At 31.7% G+C, this 22034-nt stretch overlaps 1 protein-coding gene across 4 annotated transcripts in view; it reads left to right on the forward strand.

Annotated features, from left to right (window-relative positions):
• Positions 1-941: 941 nt before the first annotated feature.
• Positions 942-22034, forward strand: part of LOC108907475 (unconventional myosin-IXa) — a 65511-nt gene continuing 44418 nt past the window's right edge. For 3 of the 4 annotated variants that reach the window (XM_018711201.1, XM_018711184.1, XM_018711210.1), the window contains exons 1-2: positions 942-1069; positions 1625-2640. In XM_018711201.1, coding sequence (XP_018566717.1) covers positions 1787-2640 — 854 coding nt within the window. In that variant the 5' untranslated portion in view covers positions 942-1069; positions 1625-1786. Of the gene's footprint in view, positions 1070-1122; positions 1524-1624; positions 2641-22034 lie in introns of those variants that run through there. The other variant, XM_018711193.2, reaches the window with a different exon arrangement.

A 22034-nucleotide genomic window follows, 5' to 3' on the forward strand; every position in this document is an offset into this window, starting at 1 on the left:
GGGCCATTAAGACAATTTTATTACAATATCAAAATTGCTTCGAAATAAATTAATAAAATTTTATACAGAGGTACCATTTATTACGAGGAATTATTTTATCTAAACTATATAAATTGACACATTATTGTTTTTAGGGGCGTCCGAAGGGTGGGGGAGGGGCAAGCCAAGGTTCAAAATTCATAACTTTTTTATATTTGTCAAATTCTTCTTTCGAAAAAAATATGGCTAAAATGTGATTTTGAAAAATCATTTTTAACTTCTTGTACATGGAGACTACACACACTGTCTAGTCTCCCTGGTCTTGTATCTCGTATCTAAATTCCTTTAATAAGTTTTCTTGGCCAACGACTCAAAAAAATCCGTGAATGGATTATACCTACATTTGTTTTTAATTATCGACATTAGGACGATACCGAGGTGCCAGACAGTCCCAAAAATGACGAATGATTAAGTATTCCTCGCAAATGTTGCTCTTCAATCACGGATCCGTAGAATAATAGACATATAACTGTTGCCTCGAATACGATATGTGTTATGATGTGCGTTAAGTAGGTAAGTAAAGCAAATGTAATGAGGGGCAATTGGTAATAAATATTTAATCATAAGGTGTAGCAGCTACGGAAGTTGATGTGTCTAATTCGTTTTTTGTGTAATAGAGGTAGTCGAATTGGGAACTTCGGGAAAGAGAACAAACAGAAGTTGCAGCAGGCAAGAAAAATCGATTGACCCGATTCCTCGATTTGAGAAATAAAATAATTTGACTCACGTTACAAGCAAAATAATTACGCACGGAGATTAGCCGTGCGTTTGTTTTTTCTGAAAGTAAACGACGCGGTCGGTTTCTTTGGCCGGAAAATTGTGATTCATAGTTGGCGCGCAGGTCACGTGGGCTGGCCTTGATACGCGATAGTCCCTCCTGCTATGTCAGTGGAAGTCGAGTTTATACAAAATAAAAAATGGTGGTTAGTGGCCCTTTTGTCGAATAAAATGTCAGTTAAAATGAATAAGGTCCATATGGTCGTGGTTTCCAGTTCTCCGTCATTTTACCGATGTAGTGCAGTTCTGTGAGGTATGTGAAAAACGTCTCGGTGGACTTTTCATTATCGTATGGGCGGTTTCGGAATAGATGATGTCGAATTCGATTGTCTGTTGTTTATTATGGGTGAACTTCTACTGTTTGTCAGAAACGTCGCACACTGTTTTAGCAGCGGCGAAGTAGCAATCGAGCTGCATGAACTCGTACAATTAATTATTTCAATTAGCCAGTTGACGTTATTGTATGTTTGTAACGGAATCGTTAGATTGCACCCGAGTCCCTGCAGTTTTGTGCCACCACAACCAGAGAAGCAACATGTGACCCCAATCTGACATTTATCCCCCGTTTATCAACCCCTCCGCGGCGGGTTGTTCACTCGTTAGACCGCGCTCGAGCCGTTCGGCCGCTAAATTATTTTTCAAACCAGCAAACCGTCACTTTTCCTTGTAATTAACCCATTATCTAGCCACTCGCTCGTGAGAAAATCGTAAGTTTAGCTGCAACACAGATTATTTATGCACATGATGATTTAATAACGTGAATCTTGCCAAGAGGAGCTTGTGTTTTAACGTAATGTTTTATTTTCAGGGTGATTTGTACATCAGTAATAACGATGAGTGGGAGAGAAGCAGTCAAACTAAAAATAATAAAGTGCTGGAAACAGTAAAATGATCCAGTGCAAAGTGTTCCCGCTAGTGCCCAGAACATTCGTCAAGTTCAAAATTTGGATCATATAATGGATGCCCAAACATGATGCCTTCTACGGAGAACAACCGATACATAGTGCAGGTGTACGTGGGGGCCCTGTCCGCCCTCTACGAGGCCCTGTCGGTCGAGGCCAGCAAACAGACCACTTCCGAGGAAATCGTTTCCTGTATTGTGGAACGACTTACCTTGAACGAAAACGTTTCGTACGAACTAGCAGAAGTAATCGGGGACGATTTCGGGCAAGAATGCAAGGAACGGAGCCTTTCCCCCAGCGAAAGCCCCGTGCAGCTGATGATGCTGTGGCCGAAGAACCGACCCGATCACACCTCGTACAGGTTCTACTTGAGGGAGAGGGTAAACGAGTGCGTATGGCGGGACCAGTTCGTGATGGATCCCCAGCTGATCAAAGACTACTTCCACCGTTTCCTATACCAGCCCAAAGACCGGGAGTACCCCGACTTGTGCCAGTTACCCGACTTAAACGAACAAACCCTCCTGGAAAACCTCCGGGCGAGGTTCGTCGCGGGCCACATCTACACCTACGTGGGCTCCATACTCATAGCGCTCAATCCCTTCAAATTTTACCCCATTTACAACCCCAAGTACGTGAAGTTGTATCAGAATAGACGGTTAGGGCCCAACTTGCCTCCCCATATTTTCGCGGTGGCCGACACCGCATACCATTGCATGTTGAAAGACAGGAAGAATCAGTGTATTGTGATCAGTGGTGAGAGTGGTTCCGGCAAGACTGAGAGTACGAATTTTTTGTTACATCACTTGACGGCCCTCAGTCATAAGGGTTCGCACGGTAGCGGAGTGGAACAGACAATTTTGAGTGCGGGGCCGGTGCTGGAGGCCTTCGGGAATGCGAAGACTGCACATAACAATAACTCGAGGTGAGTAGACAATCGTTGCATTACTTGAACAGTTAAATGTGATATTTATGTCAAAAATTTGTCTTAAAAATGTAAGCGATCTTACAGCACATCTCAAAGCCAAGTGTAACAGAAACTATCATCTAAAACTACTTTTATGATGACACAATATGAATTAGAAGCTAAAATGTGCACAGATGTTTTGCTTTTTACATATACTTTGAAATATAGGTTATAATTACTGAAAAAACTAAATTATAAAATATAGGAATCCTTGAATAGGTATGTAAAAATTTTACTTTAAAAACAAAGTACTACCTACAGGGTGTCCCAATTTATACGCGTTATTACTTTTAACAAGTAAAAAACAAAGTAAACTTAAATGTATTTATTATATTTTTACAACCTAAAAATGGAATTTGGAAACTATAATTTCCTCAAAATTGCAAATCCCAAACCTGCTATGATTTTTTAAAGGGGTCATTTAAAAAAAACAGTTGTATTTTTTTTTACCCGAAATATACCTAATAACACCATGTTATTCTTCATGCTCCAAAATGCCCCCGTACCACTTTCCAAAAGTCCTTATTAAGCGAAAAAGTCATACCACCTTTTAGGGAATGATTTTTAAGTCCTCTAAACTCTGAAACTGAAAATTAGCAAAATAAAAAATTTGATTAAAGACTGGGGACCATGGGATCTCAAAAAGTATTTTACTTATTTCTTTTCATTGTAACAAAAAGTTATTTTTAAGACCTTTGCAGATTTGATATTGAAGTCTGATATCTTCGGATATATGCCTAAATGTAGGTATCCAGTTTTGATAAAAATACATTACACTGTACCTAGTTATAATAAAACCAAATATTATTATTTACTGTACATAAGTACTGTAAACAGAGGTAATATACTTAAATTCAAATAACTACAGCTTGAAATACATAAATACTAATAATTATAATAATTTTCTTGATTTGTATTGTAATGTTTTTCTTTCTATATTAAGTAATGTTCAAAGAAAAAAAACAATTTACCCTTCTTCAGGAACAATTCACACTTTTTCTTGTGAAATCGTTTCTTAATATTTAAAAAAATTGCATCGGGCTAAGTCAAGAGGTATACAAATAAATATGGTTTGTTAGGTTTGGGAATAAAAATCACTTTTTTCAAAAATTGACTCCAAAAACAATCATAGCAGGCATATTACATTCAATTTTGAAAAAGTTATAGGTAATTTCCAAATATAAGTATCGGTTCAAAAAAAAAAAATGGTCAATAATTTTTTTACCCATAAACCAGGATACCCTGTATCTATCTATATTGATTGATGATGTATCAAATGATGATCTTAATAGTTATCGATGCTCATTTATCTGTCCATACATAATCCCAGAATAATAATAATAAAAAAACTTAAATAAATTGCTGTACGGGATTATCAAGAACAATGGCAAATGTTGCTCCATTCAAGGCCACTTGTGTTGATTCTTACAATTTTATAGAGTACTACAGAAAAACTTAAACAATAAAGTGGAACAGCGTAAAATAAAATGTGCAGAGAATTTGCTTGAAAATATATTTTCCGCATAAAAAATATCGGCGTGACCTTTTTTTCCACTCGGCTATGCAGATTTTTTTCAAAAGGTCAGTTTTAATTTGACACTAATTGCCTGATTGTATCTTCAATGTTCTTGCATTGTTGTGTTGCTCAATACAGTCATTATTATATAATTTTTCACTGTTTGATAAGTATGGACCGGCGAAAAATAATTTTATCAAAAATGTTTATGTACAATTAATATGCACTTATTATTTTTAATCGTCATATTTATTTATTAGTTGAATACAGGATGTTTTTAAAACATGTTACCAAACTGAAACGGGAGATAGGAAATGTGATTTTAAGCAAAAATGGTGGAAATAGCCAAAATTGATTCAAATTTTTATTCAGGATGGTGCTATACAGGGTGTCCCGCATAAGAACCGTCCAAAATATATGAAGCACTACAAGGTGTTCATTGGAGATGACTCACTCCTAAAATTGTACCGAACTTTTATTTCATTGACCAAATTGAAAAGTAATAATACTACCTAATTCACAGCAGAATTTAATTTTAAATTTTTTTTTACTCTTGTTAAATTTGAAAAACTATGGTTTTAAAGCAAAACCATATTACCTAACTGAAACAAGATTTTAAGAGTGTTTATTAGAAAATAATCGAAAAGTCAGTAGTAGGCAATGAATTTATCTTTCAAACTTGCCAGTTAGTAATAAAATTATTTTATTTCAACAATTGCCTCTGATTGTTGTTGAAAAAATATCATTTATTGTTTTTATTATTTATTTGTTTTTTACTTAATACAATATTTGCTTATTTAAAAACTACCTAGGTACTTATTTTCTTTTGTAGAATTATGAGAGAAGTGAAGTAAAATTTATATGGCCAATTGTCAAATTTGAAAGATAAAGCCTACTAATGAACACTGTTAAAATCTTGTGTCAGTTAATACGTTTTTTTTTGAAAACCAAGTTTTTTAAATTTAACAATAAAAAAAATTTAAATTAAATTCTGCTGTGAATTAATATTACTATATTTCAATTCGGTCAATGGAAAAAAAGTTCAGTATAATTTTAGGGGTGAGTTATCCCCAATGAACACCTTGTAGTGCTTCAATTAACTTTAAATCATAGTCAAAAAAAGACTAGTAATAAACCTAAATCATGTACCTAATTTGGTTCTTCTACAGTAAAGTGTTGCATAGGTATTAACTTTTTTCAAAATTTAGGGCCTCACTTTGGAGGCTAATAACTCCTCGGGGGTGCAACTTTGTATATAGTTAAGTTTGGTTAAATTACAATATTTTGGACACCCCTCCTTCATGCACCTGCCCTGTGTCGGTTCTTATGCGAGACACCCTGTATTATTCAAATTGAAATTAAAAAAAATACACAAATTTGGTTAAATATCCCTGAACGTAGGTTGATAAAATTAATTTTTGTAAGTTTGGCGTCATGTTTTAGAAACGCCCTGTGCAAAAATTTGCTAAACAAAATATTTATTATGTTGTTAAAGTTTTGACCTTTTTATTTAATTTCGACTCCGATCTACCAATCTTCAGAATGTCAAATGATCACAAAGAATATTTGTATAACAGGAAGATGAAAGTAAACATCGTTTGCTCAGAATCAATAAAAGTGACTTCATTATTAAGCAAACAGAAAGTAAATATTAAATTCCTCACAATCCATTTTATTAACAAATAATTTGACGACTTGTTTTAAGATGTATTGTAGACCTCGAATTTAGTCATCATATTTGTTAATAAGAACAATTGTATGGAATTTAAGACTTTCTTTCTGAAAAATAAACATCATTCATTTGCCGTAAGTAGTAGTATTGTATTAATGTTATTTTTGAGAGCAAAACTAGTAAATAAGTAATACGTGAGAAAAAAACTACTATGCGTTTGTTGTCTTATGAAAAACATTTGTTTTCTTGTTGTAGCGTAGTTCTAGTTCTCTTCGGTTAGCACATAACCTTAAAAGCTTTCATAGAGCAAGATGTAAATCATGCCACTAGACCCCGAAACCGGCTGGATACGGCCCTGTCTCTTGTACCGAATTGTAACAATTTGTTTTCCTATGGGAAGTTTGGAATGCTAGAAATGCAACTCACCGTACTACTCGGTAATAAACGTAATTGCGGCAATCATACTGTTTCCTTAAAAAAATATGTACCAAGAAATTATATGAATAATTTGCCTTGTTGATTGCATTTAAACTAAAAACAAGGTTGTAAGTGAATCATGTTGCCCTTCAAATGCACCAATTGCCTGGGGCTTGTATCAGTTCGCTTCTGCATAAAAAATTCATCTACTTTTCCACGTGCAGGATGAGGGTATCTCTATACTGAAAATTCTTGACAGGTTAATCAATTTTGTTATCATATCGGATTATACCAGCCTTATACGTAATTGCGAAATGTTGGGTTTAGTTTTTTGTTTTATAGTGCTGTATTTGTTTTGTTACTGACACTCTTGATTATGCATTTAATCACACGTTTGTATGAAACGCCCAAGAATAGATTATACACTACTTGGGTACATATTTTATTTATACATTTCTTCCTGAGTCACCTCGCCAATTTTCCTAATTTTAAGATTAGATAGTTGCGTTTGGTAAATTGATATTGCACATTTCGAGGTATATTTTTTATTGGGCTTATCAGAAATAAATAGTTGTAGAAATTGCGTTGAGAACCTATTATGATAACGATTTAGTACTCGAGATAGGTAGTTTACTATTTACATCGTTAAATACATGCAAATTTGCTCAGTAAAGCATTGGATACCTAAATAGCGAGGGGTAGGTAGATTGCAGTTCATTAGATTTTCCACAACTTAGACCTCCTCCAGAATTTTTCGGACTTCCAGTTATTGCTAGGAATTTCCCTGGATTTTGTGGGATTTCCCAGTTTGTACGTTCAAGATTGTATCTGTAATTTAACTATGACAAAATACACGAATTAACCTGATCTAGACAATTTAGGTCACTTTGTTTTATGCATACTGATGTTACTGTTTGTCAATTGTTACCTGCTTGTATTATTATTTATATTTCATTACTCAAGTTGAGCATATGGTGATGATTCGCATTTATATTTAAATTTTCCCCGCAACGACATCTTTCAAGTGCTGCATTTTATTGCCGCAATAATTTAGGCTTTTTATTTGATTTATGTGTAAAACTTAACTGTAATATGTCCAGTGTTAGGAATTTGGTCTAAAAATATGGAATTGTTTCACTCCCAATAAAATGGACATGTATTGCGGCAATTTTGGAATTTCTTAAAGATTGCGAGGATGTCAGTTTAATTTCTTGGCGATTGCATTTGCTCAGATTGCCCGATCAGGTTCTTCAGATTTGTATATTTAATGGAATTTCCACCGATTTTGATGTATTTATTTGCTTGACAGTTATTGTAAAAGTTTCCAACGAAAAAAAAGTAAATTATTTACTTGCACTAAATATACAGGGTGAGTCAGAAGGAATGGGCCAACACAGAAGATACTAAACACCAAAATATTATGTTTTTGCTCATCATGCCTTATACGAATTGTGCTGGTTTTAAGAAATACAGGGTGTTAAAAGTTTAAATTTTATTCTGAAATTTCTCAATAATCGAGAAAGTTTTGATAGTGTGACTAAAAATTGGTGGTGTTGTGTTTTTTGGTGTAAGAATTACGAATTTGAAGCTTATTTTGACGTTGCTTAATCTAATCTAATCTTAAAGAACGTTCAATTCTACATAAAAATGTACTCTTGTTTAGGTTGTAAATTTATCGGTTTCTGAGTTATTTGTATTTAAAAGTTTCAATGAATTTTGTGGTGATTTTCTCTCAGGCGCGGATATTGCTTTTTCTTTTCTAAGTAGGCTTGTGTCAAATTTTTATATTAATAAATATTAGCGTATTTTGTGTGCGTGTGATTTATTATTCATGCCAAATTATTAGCAGTTACTAATAATAGTACCTATCCCGCTGGAAACTCTTGCATCTGTCAAAATTTTTATAAAATGTCGATTATCTCGAAAACGGTTAGATTTAGGTACAGGAAACCTTTAACACTTTTGACTTATTTTTATTTTATCTTGTCGATAATGCAATAATATACATGTTGTTCCATTTAAAATAACGAAGTTGACAGCTACTTCCGGTATAAGCGGGAGCGCTATATCGGTGACATACATTATTTTCATTAAAGAGAGCATATCTGATAACCCGCGTAAACACAATTTCAGAGTCATATTATTGGTTTCTCCGAAACGTTTATTAGACCACTTTCCGTGAAGAACCCTGTATATAAATAAAATATTTCCAGTCTAAAGTATCGCATAAAAAAGAAAGAACGTCGTAAGAAGTATAATAGCGGTTTTTACTGATTTTTTATGTACATATGTTTAAAAAGTACTTAAATATAATTTAACATACAGGGTGATTCACAAATGGTGACCAAAAATGAATCCTCGTATTCTTTGGTGAATTTTAATTTGTTATAAAATGATTAACCAAGAGATTAATGCTTCTATAGTTTACATATATAGATTTCTTCAATTTAAAACCTAAAAGCAACCAACCGTATGTTTCATACTTTAACAATCGAATTCGATTTACTTGAATTGTAATCAAATTTCTTCAATGAACTGGTGGTTAATGCGTTTTATTTTCTTGCTTTCCGAGACTGAATTTGTCCGTCACAAAAAGTCAGATTATAATAATTGCTATGAACTAACTGTTAATTTTAGTTTTGGTTGATAACAATAAAATATGTAAAAATGTAAGTAAGTATATAAAGAAAATGCGAGGGCCGATCCGCTAAGGAAAAAACGTACGAAGATTACAAAATTTCTGAAATCTCTTGTAATGTATCTGCAGATTTCAATATCAATTCAAAAAAGATTACAAATTTCATATAAAAAATCAAGATTACAATATCTTTCAACAGATTACGAAACATTTCAGGAGATTTCAGTTATTTTAGTAGATTTCAATGATTATTTAAGATTTCAATAGGATTATTAGAAATTAAAAGAAGATTTCAAAATTTCTTAATAAGATTTCAAGGAATACGGGACAATTACAATAAGTTTTGAATGTCCATTTGAATAAAAATAATTGAATTAACTTCAACTGTTATTCATTTCATTCATTAACAGTAGTACTTTGATTAAGAATTTCCAGTATGATTTTTACGCAAAAATTGTAACATTCTGATTAAGTTTTTGTTCGAATGAACGTTAAAAACTTTTTGTCATGACAAAAATGATAACGCCATTTTGAAAGTAGGTAAGTATATATTTTTATTGAAAGATAAAAATATAATAATCCAATAAACTAATAAAAATAAAAAAAAAGAAGTAACATAAAATAAACATTTTCCCAAAAAATAAATAATAAGAAATATTTTAAGCTTTTATTAACACTTGTATTTAATACTTTACCTGTATACAGTGTATTTAAAAAAGACGCGGCAATATTTAAGGGGGTGATTGCCCAGATCATTTTATAAAAAAAAGTTCCTATAAACATACGTCCGCAAACGCTTCGTTACCGATCTACAGAATGTTGAAATTTCATTAAAAAAACAGTAAAAATTAAATTTCTCCAAAACCTCTTGATATTATAATGAAATTTTAGGCCTGTCAATAGCTATGGCAGACGCGTACTTTGCAATACAAAACGATTTTTTAGTCTTACCAGTGACTAGCTATTTTTAATGAAAAAAATAGGACCCCGCTGGTTTTTCTAAAAATATAATTTTTTAATTCCTTGTTCAATTATGAAGAAGAAAGCTTTCCTCAGATTATACGCACCGTACGTCACACCGTTATTGAGTAAAAAAATAAAAAACATTTTATTGCGCACCTAAACCCAATGTTGTTTTAATTGAGAAATTTAAATTATTGAACAAAGAAATTCAAATTATCAAATTTGATTGATTTTTGAAATGTGGTACATACTGTTGTTTGTAGTAGGTAATAATAAGGGGCTGCGTTTTAGAGAAATTTAATTTTTACTGTTTTTTAATGAAATTTCACATTCTGTAGATCGGTAACGAAGCGTTTGCGGACCTATGTTTATAGGACTTTTTTTATAAACTGACCTGAGCAATCACTCCCTTAAATATTGCCGCGTCTTTTTTAAACACACTGTATACAAGTAAAGTATTAAATGCAAGTATTAATAAAAGCTTAATATATTTTTTATTTATTAGTTTTTGGGAAAATACTTACCTACTTTCAAAATAGCATTATCATTTTTGTCATGACAAAATGTTTTTAACGTTCATTCGAACAAAAAACTTAATCAGAATGTTACAATTTTTGCCCAAAAAATGCCTGATACTGGAAATTCTTAATCAAAGTACTACTGTTAATGAATGAAATGAATGACATTTGAAGTTAATTCAATTATTTTTGTTCAAATGGACATTCAAAACTTATTGTAATCTTCCCGTATTCCTTGAAACCTTATTAAGAAATTTTGAAATATTCTTTTAATTTCTAATAATCCTATTGAAATCTTAAGTAATCATTGAAATCTACTAAAATAACTCTGAAATCTCCTGAAATGTGTTGTAATCTTGATTATTTATATGAAATTTGTAATATTTTTTGAATTGATATTGAAATCTGCAGATACATTACAAGAGATTTCAGAAATTTTGTAATCTTCGTCTGTTTTTTCCTTGGCGGATTGCCCTTCGGAACACACCAATCGCACCATATAGGTTTCTGTCGAGGTTTCTGTGGCATTCTTTGGAAAATGAGGTAGGGGGGGGGGGTTGTATAACGACTACATCGACGAAATTCATTAGCTGATTACATAGATTACAGCGAGGATTACAGATAAGATTACGTAGATTACAGATAGATTACATAGATTACAGATAAGATTACATAGATTACAGATAAAATTTCATAGATTTCAATTTTAAAGAGATTCTTAGATGATTACAAAATTTCAGAAAGATAAATATTAAAACGTCTTAATTACACGGAGATTGCAAAGATTTCAGAAACAATTACATAAGATTCCATGGCAAACGTACGAAGATTACATCAGCGGATCGCCCCTCGAGAAAATGTGTAATTACGTTTTTCTGTAACTGAACTTTTTCAGAGATATTGTTAAACAACTCCGGCAACTATAAAACGTATGCATGTATAAATTTACTTCTTATTAACTAATTTTAATTTAAAATCTATTATAGACATCGATTCGCTACATTTTCCAATAAATTAAACCGATGGCTTCATGAATGAGCGAAAATTAACTCAATGGATTTTTTTAACAGCCGCTTAAATTAAAGTTGTCGACCGGCGGCGAGCAATCCATCGTAATTTCCGATGATTGAATTGTATCTGGGATCGTATCTGCGACATCCATCTGATAGACGGTAATTAATAAGTCATTAGAGTAGGCTGTGGGAGGCACTATACGATGCATACAAAAAGATCGGGCTAGTAACAATAGCTCGGTGCGAGTTTATCAACGCGGTGACTCACCAGAGATGATTACAAGATTGGTTTCCTTTAATTAATGCCAACTGAAACATATCGCTGTACGGCGGATGTTCGTCGGTAGGTTCGGGTTTTCAGACGTTTCAGTTCCTTGGAATGGCCGTATGCGGGGTGTATAGTCCGTTCGCGATTTTTTAGCCGTAGCATGTTGTTGAGATAGCGCGGTGTCCGCGGGATGTTAAAAAATGAAACAAAATATTACACAAATTATTCACAATTAACTCTAGATCTAGAATAAACCATCAAAAGGCACAATCACTTCCTGATCTATTGACCATTGAAAACTGATGAGATCTGATCGAAAATTTACAAAGAGCGCTCAGTTCGGGAAACAGTAAAAATAACAGAAATTGAATGACAATTGATTGTCGTTAGTTAGACACAGGATGAGTCTTAGAGATATTTTAAACGATACAATGTATTGTGTGTAGAACTTGGTTTATTTTCGAGAAAAATTAAGAATAAAAAAACTCGAAACTTGTTTAGAACCGCTGATTTCACTTATGCATAACGTAGATCAGCTGTTTGTATAAAACACGAAGGAAAAGTTAAGTACATAAGCACCTGTTTTTAGATATATCTACGTCAAACTATGAAATATCTTCATAAAAATCTTTATGACCTTCCTACCCTTGCCATTTTATTTTCACCAATAAACGTAAATATCAAACTTTTACAGAGCGACAGCAAATTTGTACAAATTTTTCCATATTTCTTTAAAATTTAATTACGTTTGTATAACCCTCAAAAGTCACACTAGTGCAAATTGGGATTTTGCCAACTTTGAACCTTTATGTCTTCTTTATTGTTAACTAAAACAACGTATTTATATCAAAACTGAGGTAAAAATTTCCGAGAAATCGAATGATGCAATTAGTTTTGTAAACAAAGTTAATTTGTTACTAAAAATGCAACTGGAAAAAAAATCGAGAAATGACTTAAATTCGTATTTTTTACAAATAATGGCCAGAGAAAAAGGCAAGAAATGATTTTGAACCTCAAAGTCTATATTTTAAAAAAATACCCCTTATTGATAAAATTATATTATCGATTTTTCCCGGTATCTCGAATAGCATTTTTTAAGTCGTGATTTTTTCGAGGGGCGATCCGCTAAGGAAAAAAAGTACGAAGATTACAAAATTTCTGAAATCTCTTGTAATGTATCTGCAGATTTCAATATCAATTAAAAAAAGATTACAAATTTCATATAAAAAATCAAGATTACAATATCTTTCAACAGATTACAAAACATTTCGGGAGATTTCAGAGTTATTTTAGTAGGTTTCAATGATTATTTAAGATTTCAATAGGATTATTAGAAATTAAAAGAAGATTTCAAAATTTCTTAATAAGGTTTTAAGGAATAGGGGAAGATTACAATATGTTTTGAATGACTATTTGAATAAAAATAATTGAATTAACTTCAACTGTCATTCATTTCATTCATTAACAGTAGTACTTTGATTAAGAATTTCCAGTATAATTTTTACGAAATAATTTTAACATTCTGATTAAGTTTTTGTTCGAATGAACGTTAAAAACTTTTTGTCATGACAAAAATGATAACGCCATTTTGAAAGTAGGTATATATTTTTATTGAAAGATAAAAATATAATAATTAAATAAACTAATAAAAATAAAAAAAAATACATAAAATAAACATTTTCCCAAAATATAAATAATTAGAAATATATTAAGCTTTTATTAACACTTGTATTTAATACTTTACCTGTATACAGCGTATTTAAAAAAGACGCGGCAATATTTAAGAGGGTGATTGCCCAGGTCATTTTATAAAAAAAAGTTCCTATAAACATACGTCCGCAAAGGCTACCGATCTACAGAATGTTAAAATTTCATTAAAAAAAACAGTAAAAATTAAATTTATCCAAAACCGCTTAAGATATTATAATGAAATTTTAGACCTGTCAATAGCTATGGCAGACGCGTACTTTGCAATATAAAACGATTTTTTAGTCTTACCACTGACGCGCGTATTGGCACGTCACTAGCTATTTTTAAAGAAAAAAAATAGGACGCCGCTGGTTTTTAAAAATTTTTTTTTTTAATTCCTTGTTCAATTATGAAGTAAAAAACTTTCCTCAGATTATACGCACCGTACGACGCACCGCTATTGAGTAAAAAAATAAATGAGGCCAGCTGTGGTACGGCTCGGCTGTTTGGGCTATAGAAGGAATTATCGTGGTTGGGGGAATCCTAGACAGCTGCTACCTGACAAATGCCAGCCGTTAAAAAAAACGGTGGTGCGAATTCTCACTAGTGTGACCTTTGAGGGTTAAGGATACTTAAAAGGAAAACCGTGAAAAATAACAAATCTTCACATACTCGCTGTGTAATAATATATCATACGACGTATCCGTGAAAACAGGCAAAAATAAACAAATTTAAACTGTCAAAAATAATTAAAAACGAAGTCACTAGGTATCAGTTTAAAAGACGAAATCAGATTGATATTCGAAACGTCAACAACTTTTTAAATAAATATAGAAAATCGAAAAAATTAAAAAAAAAAAGAAAATTACTCCTTAACTCCCGTTTATTCGGCAGCCCTACTTCGCACCACATGTGACTGGGAACGCGGCTGCAAGCCACAGAGCGTTCAAACGTTGAAGCGAAACAGCTGATTTCCCTAGTCTTGAATTTTGCAATTGGTTTCAAAATCAGAGTGCAGTAAATTCTGAGAGTTTTTTTAACCGTACGGTCATTTTAAATAGGTACCATACTACTTTTTGAAAAGCAATAAGACACTAGATATATGTACTACAAACTAAATAATTAATTGAACATAATACTCATATTCAAGTATAAAACATAGTGAAAACTGTTTATTCGTTGTCGTTCGCTACGGATTAAAAACGCATTTAAATCTAGGTTAGTGACCGAATAATACGGTAGGTCAAGATTCACTCTCGATAAACCTTTGTGGGTCAGCGGTCAGGAGCGGCCCCAAAGGGGGTTTAAATAATTTGAAAAAAATTTTTTCAACGTAAATATTTAAAAAATGTTTAATCGTGTATTCGTATTCTACTCATTTTCCCTATCTTCCCTTAAAATTAATGACATTATGAATTAATCACCCTGTATAGTTTCAAGCATTAAACTTACTACGTTACCCGGCAGACGCCCTGTATACTAATTATTAGACGCGTTCACAGAATTGAATGGGAAAACGCGCTATCGCTGTGCTATCCTCTCCGCATATGCATAATCAATCTTAGTAAAATAGTAAGTGCGAATAGCTACTAAATATAGCAATAGCTGAATAGGCTAAGTACGTAGTTGCCCAGGAACAGGATGCCAGTACGACTGGTAATAGGCACGTCATTAAAAAAGGCAGAGTTGTGTCGGAGTCCGTAATAAATTGAAGGTTTTGTTCTTCTGCTAGTTCTCGATTAACGGTCTAATTTTTTTAATTGCTATCAAAAGTGTGTGCGCGCCGCAACTATGCTGTTACGAGTGCGTTAATTGAATGGGAAATAAACCAGGACGGACGTGATTCCGTTCTGGTTACACTTGCGGTTGCGTATAGTCCATTCGTGATTGCGAATTTTATTCCTCGAATTCAAAGCGATAGTATTAGTAGAGGATTCACCCGAATCAAAATAAATCTGTCGGTACTGCAGTCGTATCAATGATTTAATACATAATTATTTTTGGTCTCGCTTTTTTTAATTTAAAATTTTATTACTGCAAAATCATTGAATTCGTAACTGTTGCATATTGTCGCATACTTAGTTGGGTATTTTTAGAAAATAAGTATTTTCGGGAAACGTGGATTCACTTAATTTTAGACAGATTTATGTCGTAACAGCTGATCGGCAGGCCACGTGGCATGATTCTATGCGGAGACCCACACGTTCTGGTCAGGTCCCAAAATTTCTGGGAAGTTTCTAAAAATGATAACCTTGCGACTGTTAAGGGGTTATATTCGTATTTATTAAGACTTGGGGGAGTTTTAAATTTGTTTTGAGGCAAATAAATAGGTTTTATCTGATGGCATGTCATAATAGATACATTTGGATGCTGTATTTTAGTACCGTAAGGAGTATACTAGGAGGAGGAGACTAAGAGTATAATGAAATTTATTATAGTGCTAGTATTATAAAGGGGAAAATGCATATTAACTCTAGAAATTTTATTTATTTCTTTACGTTACGAAAATACATGAATTTTAATTAAAATTTATACAATAACAAAAAATGTCGTACAAACTAATTGCTCAAGAATAAAATATTAACAATGAATACAAAAAAAAAATGTTTAATAAATCTACACTTACTTTAACAAACATTGCTTTTTATAGCATTAATAGAACAGTTAAAAATGTGGTAAAAATTGGTAACTAATATAAATTATTGTACATTTTATAAATAGGAGAATATTTTAGTTTGTTCTCGAGTAGACAAATAAAAAAGTGCATCCGAGCGAGTTTAACCACCTCTGCTGGAATATTATGGCGATGGCAATTTGTTATTTTGACACCATAAGTTAGTCTCTGACAGTATTAATAGTTTTAGACCATCAGCATATAACAGAGCATGCATTTGAATGTTTTCTATTATATCGTTTATGAATATAATAAATAACAGTGGCCGGAGGACTGATCCCTGCGGAACCCCTGTGGTCGCTAGTACAGCAACTGATATTTAACTGCAATATTGAACATTTAGAACTCTATTATGTGAATTAAAAAATTTAAGAGGATCTAATTTCAATCCCGGGTTAGATAAACTTAGTAACAGTCAGTTTGACAACCCTTTTCCAAATAATTAACGATGAACTGAGTGGTATAGTCTTTTCGAAGTCAGTTGAACATGTATAAAAACGCCTAGCGATAAAATTTAATCAGTTTCATAGGCGTCGCTATAAAAGTTTTCTAATAAAGGTAAAAAATTATAATAATTTGTATAATAATGTGTAGAAAATTTCTATTATATGTTCATTTGACCAACAACATATTTTAATTATTTATGTCCTCAAACAATTTTATTATATTGATGGTAAATTTCGTTTTGTTCCGTTTCAAAAAGTCTCCAAAATGTCATGTAATAATATTAGTAAACAAAATGGGGACTATGCTCGACAGAGAATGGTCTATCCAAATATTTAAAAATATACAGGGTGTTCCATCTAAATTATCAAAGTTAAGTAGCATTAATTTGTTTTTCTACTATCATTTTCGAGAAATTCATACAAAATCGTGCAACTTTTGTATTTCACATTTTTTTATAACTGTAAAAACAAAATAGTTAATGGGGGGATTAAAATATAGTGAATCACACTGTACATTGGTCAGGAATAGATCCATATTGAGAATATGACATGTGCTTTTGTATGGAACAGAGAATATTGTAAATTATGATTTCAAACAATTTCCCAAAGTTGCAAGGAATTATTGGTCTGTAAATTTCGAGGTAAATTTCAATATTCATTTTGTCTCCTTTTTTTTTAAATGATTGGACATGCTAATGATCAGGCCCATTCGTATTAAACCATCTATTATAAATATTAAAAACACATTTATTACAGTTTGTCCGATTAATGGTAGACATTGATCTTCACCTATCTGATTCAGTTTCTTGTTGTATTTGAACATACATGTTGCCAGAGTCTCCAAGAATTGAAGATGAAATTGTTTTATTCTGCTTGGTTTTGGAATTTTAGCGAGTATATAAATTCTAACTGGTCGTTTATTGTATTTCATATGAATCAAAATAACATTGATGTTTTATCAATGAGCTTGTCGAAGGATAATTTCCAAATGTGATAAAGAAAATTATCAAATAACCTTTTTTGTATTTGGTAGTACGAGTATAATTCTGAATATGAAGCCTTCGCCTATAACATTTTCTATTAACAAATCTGTTAATTCCCCCCTTCTACATGTTTAACTCAATCCAATAATCATAGCTACCTTTGTAACCAAAAATTGTTTATCTTCGTTATTCAGTATCATCATTATTGTCATTAAGGGCCCCATATTCTTTAAATAGTGTTTTCCGCAAAGACAAATAATTTCAAACATTTAATAACTGAATAATCTAAAGCTTATCAAATAACAGGAATGTTATGTCATGCCACCTGAGTATTTTCAAAGACGCCGCAATTAAACGAATAAACAGGTACAAAAAACGATCAAACCATCAAGGTTTTAGGTACTGAAATCTACGAAAATACTATCTTTTTTATATATAATTCCACATGTAAATATTCTTATAACATTTACTTGCTTAGTCCTACATATAAAATTGTTTACTTTTGTTTATAAGTACGTGAAAATAATTCTTAAAATGTGAGGTTAGGATAACAGCAAACGCATGTTTTACAAACGCTTTTTTTTAGTTATTATTTTAATTGAGTACATTTAAATGGTAACAATGAATAAACAAAACATCAAGGATTTTATTTTTGTGCTTACTTTTGTTCTACTTTTAAAGATTTCAGTACCTAAAAACGCCAGAAATGTCACTATTTCTCGGCCAGGAATATGGCCACCTTAATACGCGACGAGAAAAATAGTGCCCTAAGGTGTGTTCCCTGAGGGATACCGGTGGGAGACACTGTTTTGCACGAAGCTTTCCAACGAGGGGTGTGCCACTCAGCAGTAAAACGTACACCTACTTAAATTACTTAAAATTACCTTGCTACTTACCAGTAATTTTCATAATTTATTGATATAATTTCGTAATTTCAGTAATTTATAGATTTGTTCTAATACTTTTTGTAATTTTTAAATATACTTTCGTAATTTTCGTACTTTGTAGACTTTTTCACATATGTACTTATAAGAATTAATAGACTTCTTCAAATAATTTTTGTAATTCTGTTATAATTTTTAATAATGTATGCAATTTCATAAGCCAACTATAATTTTGAAAAAAGGAAAACATTTGTTTTTACAACTGCACTTATTTGCATACTTCTTTGAAAATATTAGATAGATAATTTTATTAGTTGGGAGTAATTTTAAAAAAAAATATTTGAATTAGGTAGCTAAAATAACACTTACAATAAAGTTAAAAAACTACAAAAGCTAATAATAATTAATAAATATTTAGGTAAAACATTGCGAGTGTAATTCGACGATAATGGTTGGTGTATTAATCCACAGAGTAATGAGTTTTCCACAATATATATATATTTACAGTGTGTTCCCGAATGGGGTACCGCACTTTTGTAAACTTTTTTATTGATTTTTGAGAAAAAGTTATTCTTGATAAAAAATTTTGCTTATCTTGGGAAGTCATTGACAGTAATCAAATTTCTAATAAAACATTCCAGGCTTCCAAAATATTGCAAAATGTGAAATTTTCCCTATGCAGTGCCTTTAAATTTTGTGTTCATTAAAAACTGTATTTAATAAATTTGTTCGGGTACTCAAGAAATGCTTAAATGTGGGATTTAGTAAAAAAAAAGAAGGATAATCACATTTTGCAAATGAAAAGACGCCGCAATTTTTAACTATCTTACATACCATATAATTACTATGGATATTTCCTCAGCTATTTCCTTATTAATGTCAAAGTTAACATACTTATTTTTATTAACTGCCCAGAATAATTTTTATTAATAATGCTAACCCTGGAGCAACAAATCTACCTTAGGTATGGTGTTATATAATCGGTGGTTTCATATCAATATGCAAAAAAATTTTTGATGAAAAGTATACAAATGTAGAGCAGATCGCAAGCTAATTATAAAATTTGATACCACTGGTGATGTAAAGAATATTGAAAATATAAAAAAAGAATACAATGATAACGATGTTGCTACTGTTATAGTTATAAACTCTGTACAAGACAATCCAGGAAAAAGTCAGAAAACATAGATATTAGTTGATCTCATATTCAAAAAATTTTAGAATGCTACAAAATATCCATTTAAACTAGTGTTTAATTATAAATTGCTTGATGGAGATGATGGTCGTCGTTTGGACTTTTGTTTAACAATGGGCGAGAAATTGAAAACATTCTTTCATCACAATATTTTACTTAATAACGAATCAACATTCACAACTAATGGCGTGGTTCCCTCTCAAAATTATAGATACTGGGCTAAAAATGTTCAAAAAAATAAATGTCTGGTGTGGCATAACGTATCATAAAATAATTGGTCCTTACCTTTGGAAGAAAATCTTAATCAAAATTCGTATTTGAAAATTTTCAAATTTTTTTTTTGTCAGAACTAGATAGCGAAAGGAGTGACCGCAAAAAAAGCCATTTTTCGGCCTGTTTTTGAGACTTTGACAGGGGCGACAGGGAAAATCCTAAAAATATTCTAAAAATATCCAAATACTCGTCATGAAAAATGAAAATGAGCATCACTTTCAGTTTTTCGAAAATTTCCAAAAATCACCTTTATTTAGGGGTTGAAAAGACAAAAAAAGTGAACAAATTAAGAATCATCAACCGTTGTAAAACCCCGAATATTTCTATGTTATTATCAAAATAATATTATACATGAACATCTAATGAATATCTAATATCATATTTGATACGGTCTTGTCCGAATTGAAAATCAACCCATAATATCCCTAAAAGGGTGAAATCATCCCCTAAACGCCTACAAATGCAAAAAAATATATTAAAAGTTACAATTATTTTCTTTTTCTTTTATACGTTTATGGTTGAACTTAGAGGTGGTTTTTCCCTCATTTAGGGATATTTTCCTTCGGATCTAGTGATTGTGAGTTATTAACGTATAAAAGAAAAAGAAAAACAGTTGTAACTTTTAATGTATTTTTAGCATTTTTTGGCGTTTAGGGGATGATTTCACCCCTTTAGGGATATTAAGGGTTGATTTTCAATCCGGAGAAGACCGTATCAAATACGAAATTAGATATTTTCACGTTCATAATATTATTTTGATAACAACATATTTGGAGTTTTACAACTGTTGATGATTCTTAATTTGTTCACTTTTTTTGTCTTTTCAATCTCTAAATAAGGGTGATTTTCGAAAATTTTTGAAAAACTGAAAGTAATGCTCATTTTCATTTTTCATGGATATTTTTAAGATTTTTCCTGTCGCCTCTGTCAAAGTCTCAAAAAACAGGCGGATTTTGCGGTCACTCTTTGAATTCAGAAGAAAACTCATATTTCAACACAACGGATGCTCTTTAAGCAAAAAATGGACAAGGAATTGATAAAGAGATTAGAAAAATGTGTGTTACTTAAAGGTTTACAAATTGAATAGGACTTGCTTCATTGTTGGTGTTAATTTCAGTTCTAATTTGTTATTTCTATTTTTATTTTTTAATTAGAAAAGCTACTTTTATTTGGTTTTCAGGCTATTTTTATATTACCTATATTAAATTTAAAATAAAAGTTTACAATTTTTTACAATTATTTCTATGCCGTCATACTTTATTATTTTCCCAATAAACTACTCTTCATCATAAAATTTCTCAATATTTTTGATCGGTTACTTCCATTACTAATTTAGAAACACAATTTGTTTTATTAATAAGATTTTTACTTTTACTGTTATTTTCCACACAAATTTTTATTATAAACAAACTAGACTGTTTTTTTCAACAGTACCTAGGTAGGTAAATGTAGGCAAAGCAGCAGAAGTTAGTCCGTATGAAATATTTTTAATCGCACCATTTTATTTAAGTACTTTCAGTAATTTTAAAGAATAATTTTAAAAATCTTTGTACTCTATCAGGTAATTTTTCGTACTTTTTGTAATTTCATACATACTTTTTGTAATTTTTGTAATTTACCAAAGAATTTGGTAATTTTTATACTTTAATAAATAATTTCTATACTTTTAAAGTAATTTTCAATTATAATATCTCAAACGTACACCAAAAATTACTTGTGGCACACCCCTCGCTTTCCAACTACAACTACTGACCGCTGTTATTTAACATTTATTTATATAAATATGATGTCATTCGACGTAGAGTACTATCTTGTGGCCGTTTTTAAGTAGTTTCACATTTAATGCATCTGTTCTGTTCAAGTCGGTCGTAGGTATCAGGCAGTAGTATTTATGCCTACACATATAAAATTTTGCTGGTACAAATATGGGCCCGTATTAATGGTAATCAACTGGATCATTTCGCACGGTCCATTATGGGATTAGATTGTTACGTGTCTTGGTTTCGCACCTTACTATACGGCGCTGCGACTGAATCACCGCGAGAACCCGTCTTTCTCTTTCTCTGTCGACGAAGCAGAGCTCTACCAGCGACCTCCGTGGGCGGGGTTGTCTGAACTCCTAACGAGGTGCTCACGGTTTTTTTTTTATCATTCCGAATTTGATGGCGCTTTTGTTACCAGACCGAAAGTGAAACCGTATCGC

Source organism: Anoplophora glabripennis, unplaced genomic scaffold (assembly GCF_000390285.2).
Source record: "Anoplophora glabripennis isolate ALB-LARVAE unplaced genomic scaffold, Agla_2.0 scaffold20, whole genome shotgun sequence".
Lineage (NCBI taxonomy): Eukaryota > Metazoa > Arthropoda > Insecta > Coleoptera > Cerambycidae > Anoplophora > Anoplophora glabripennis.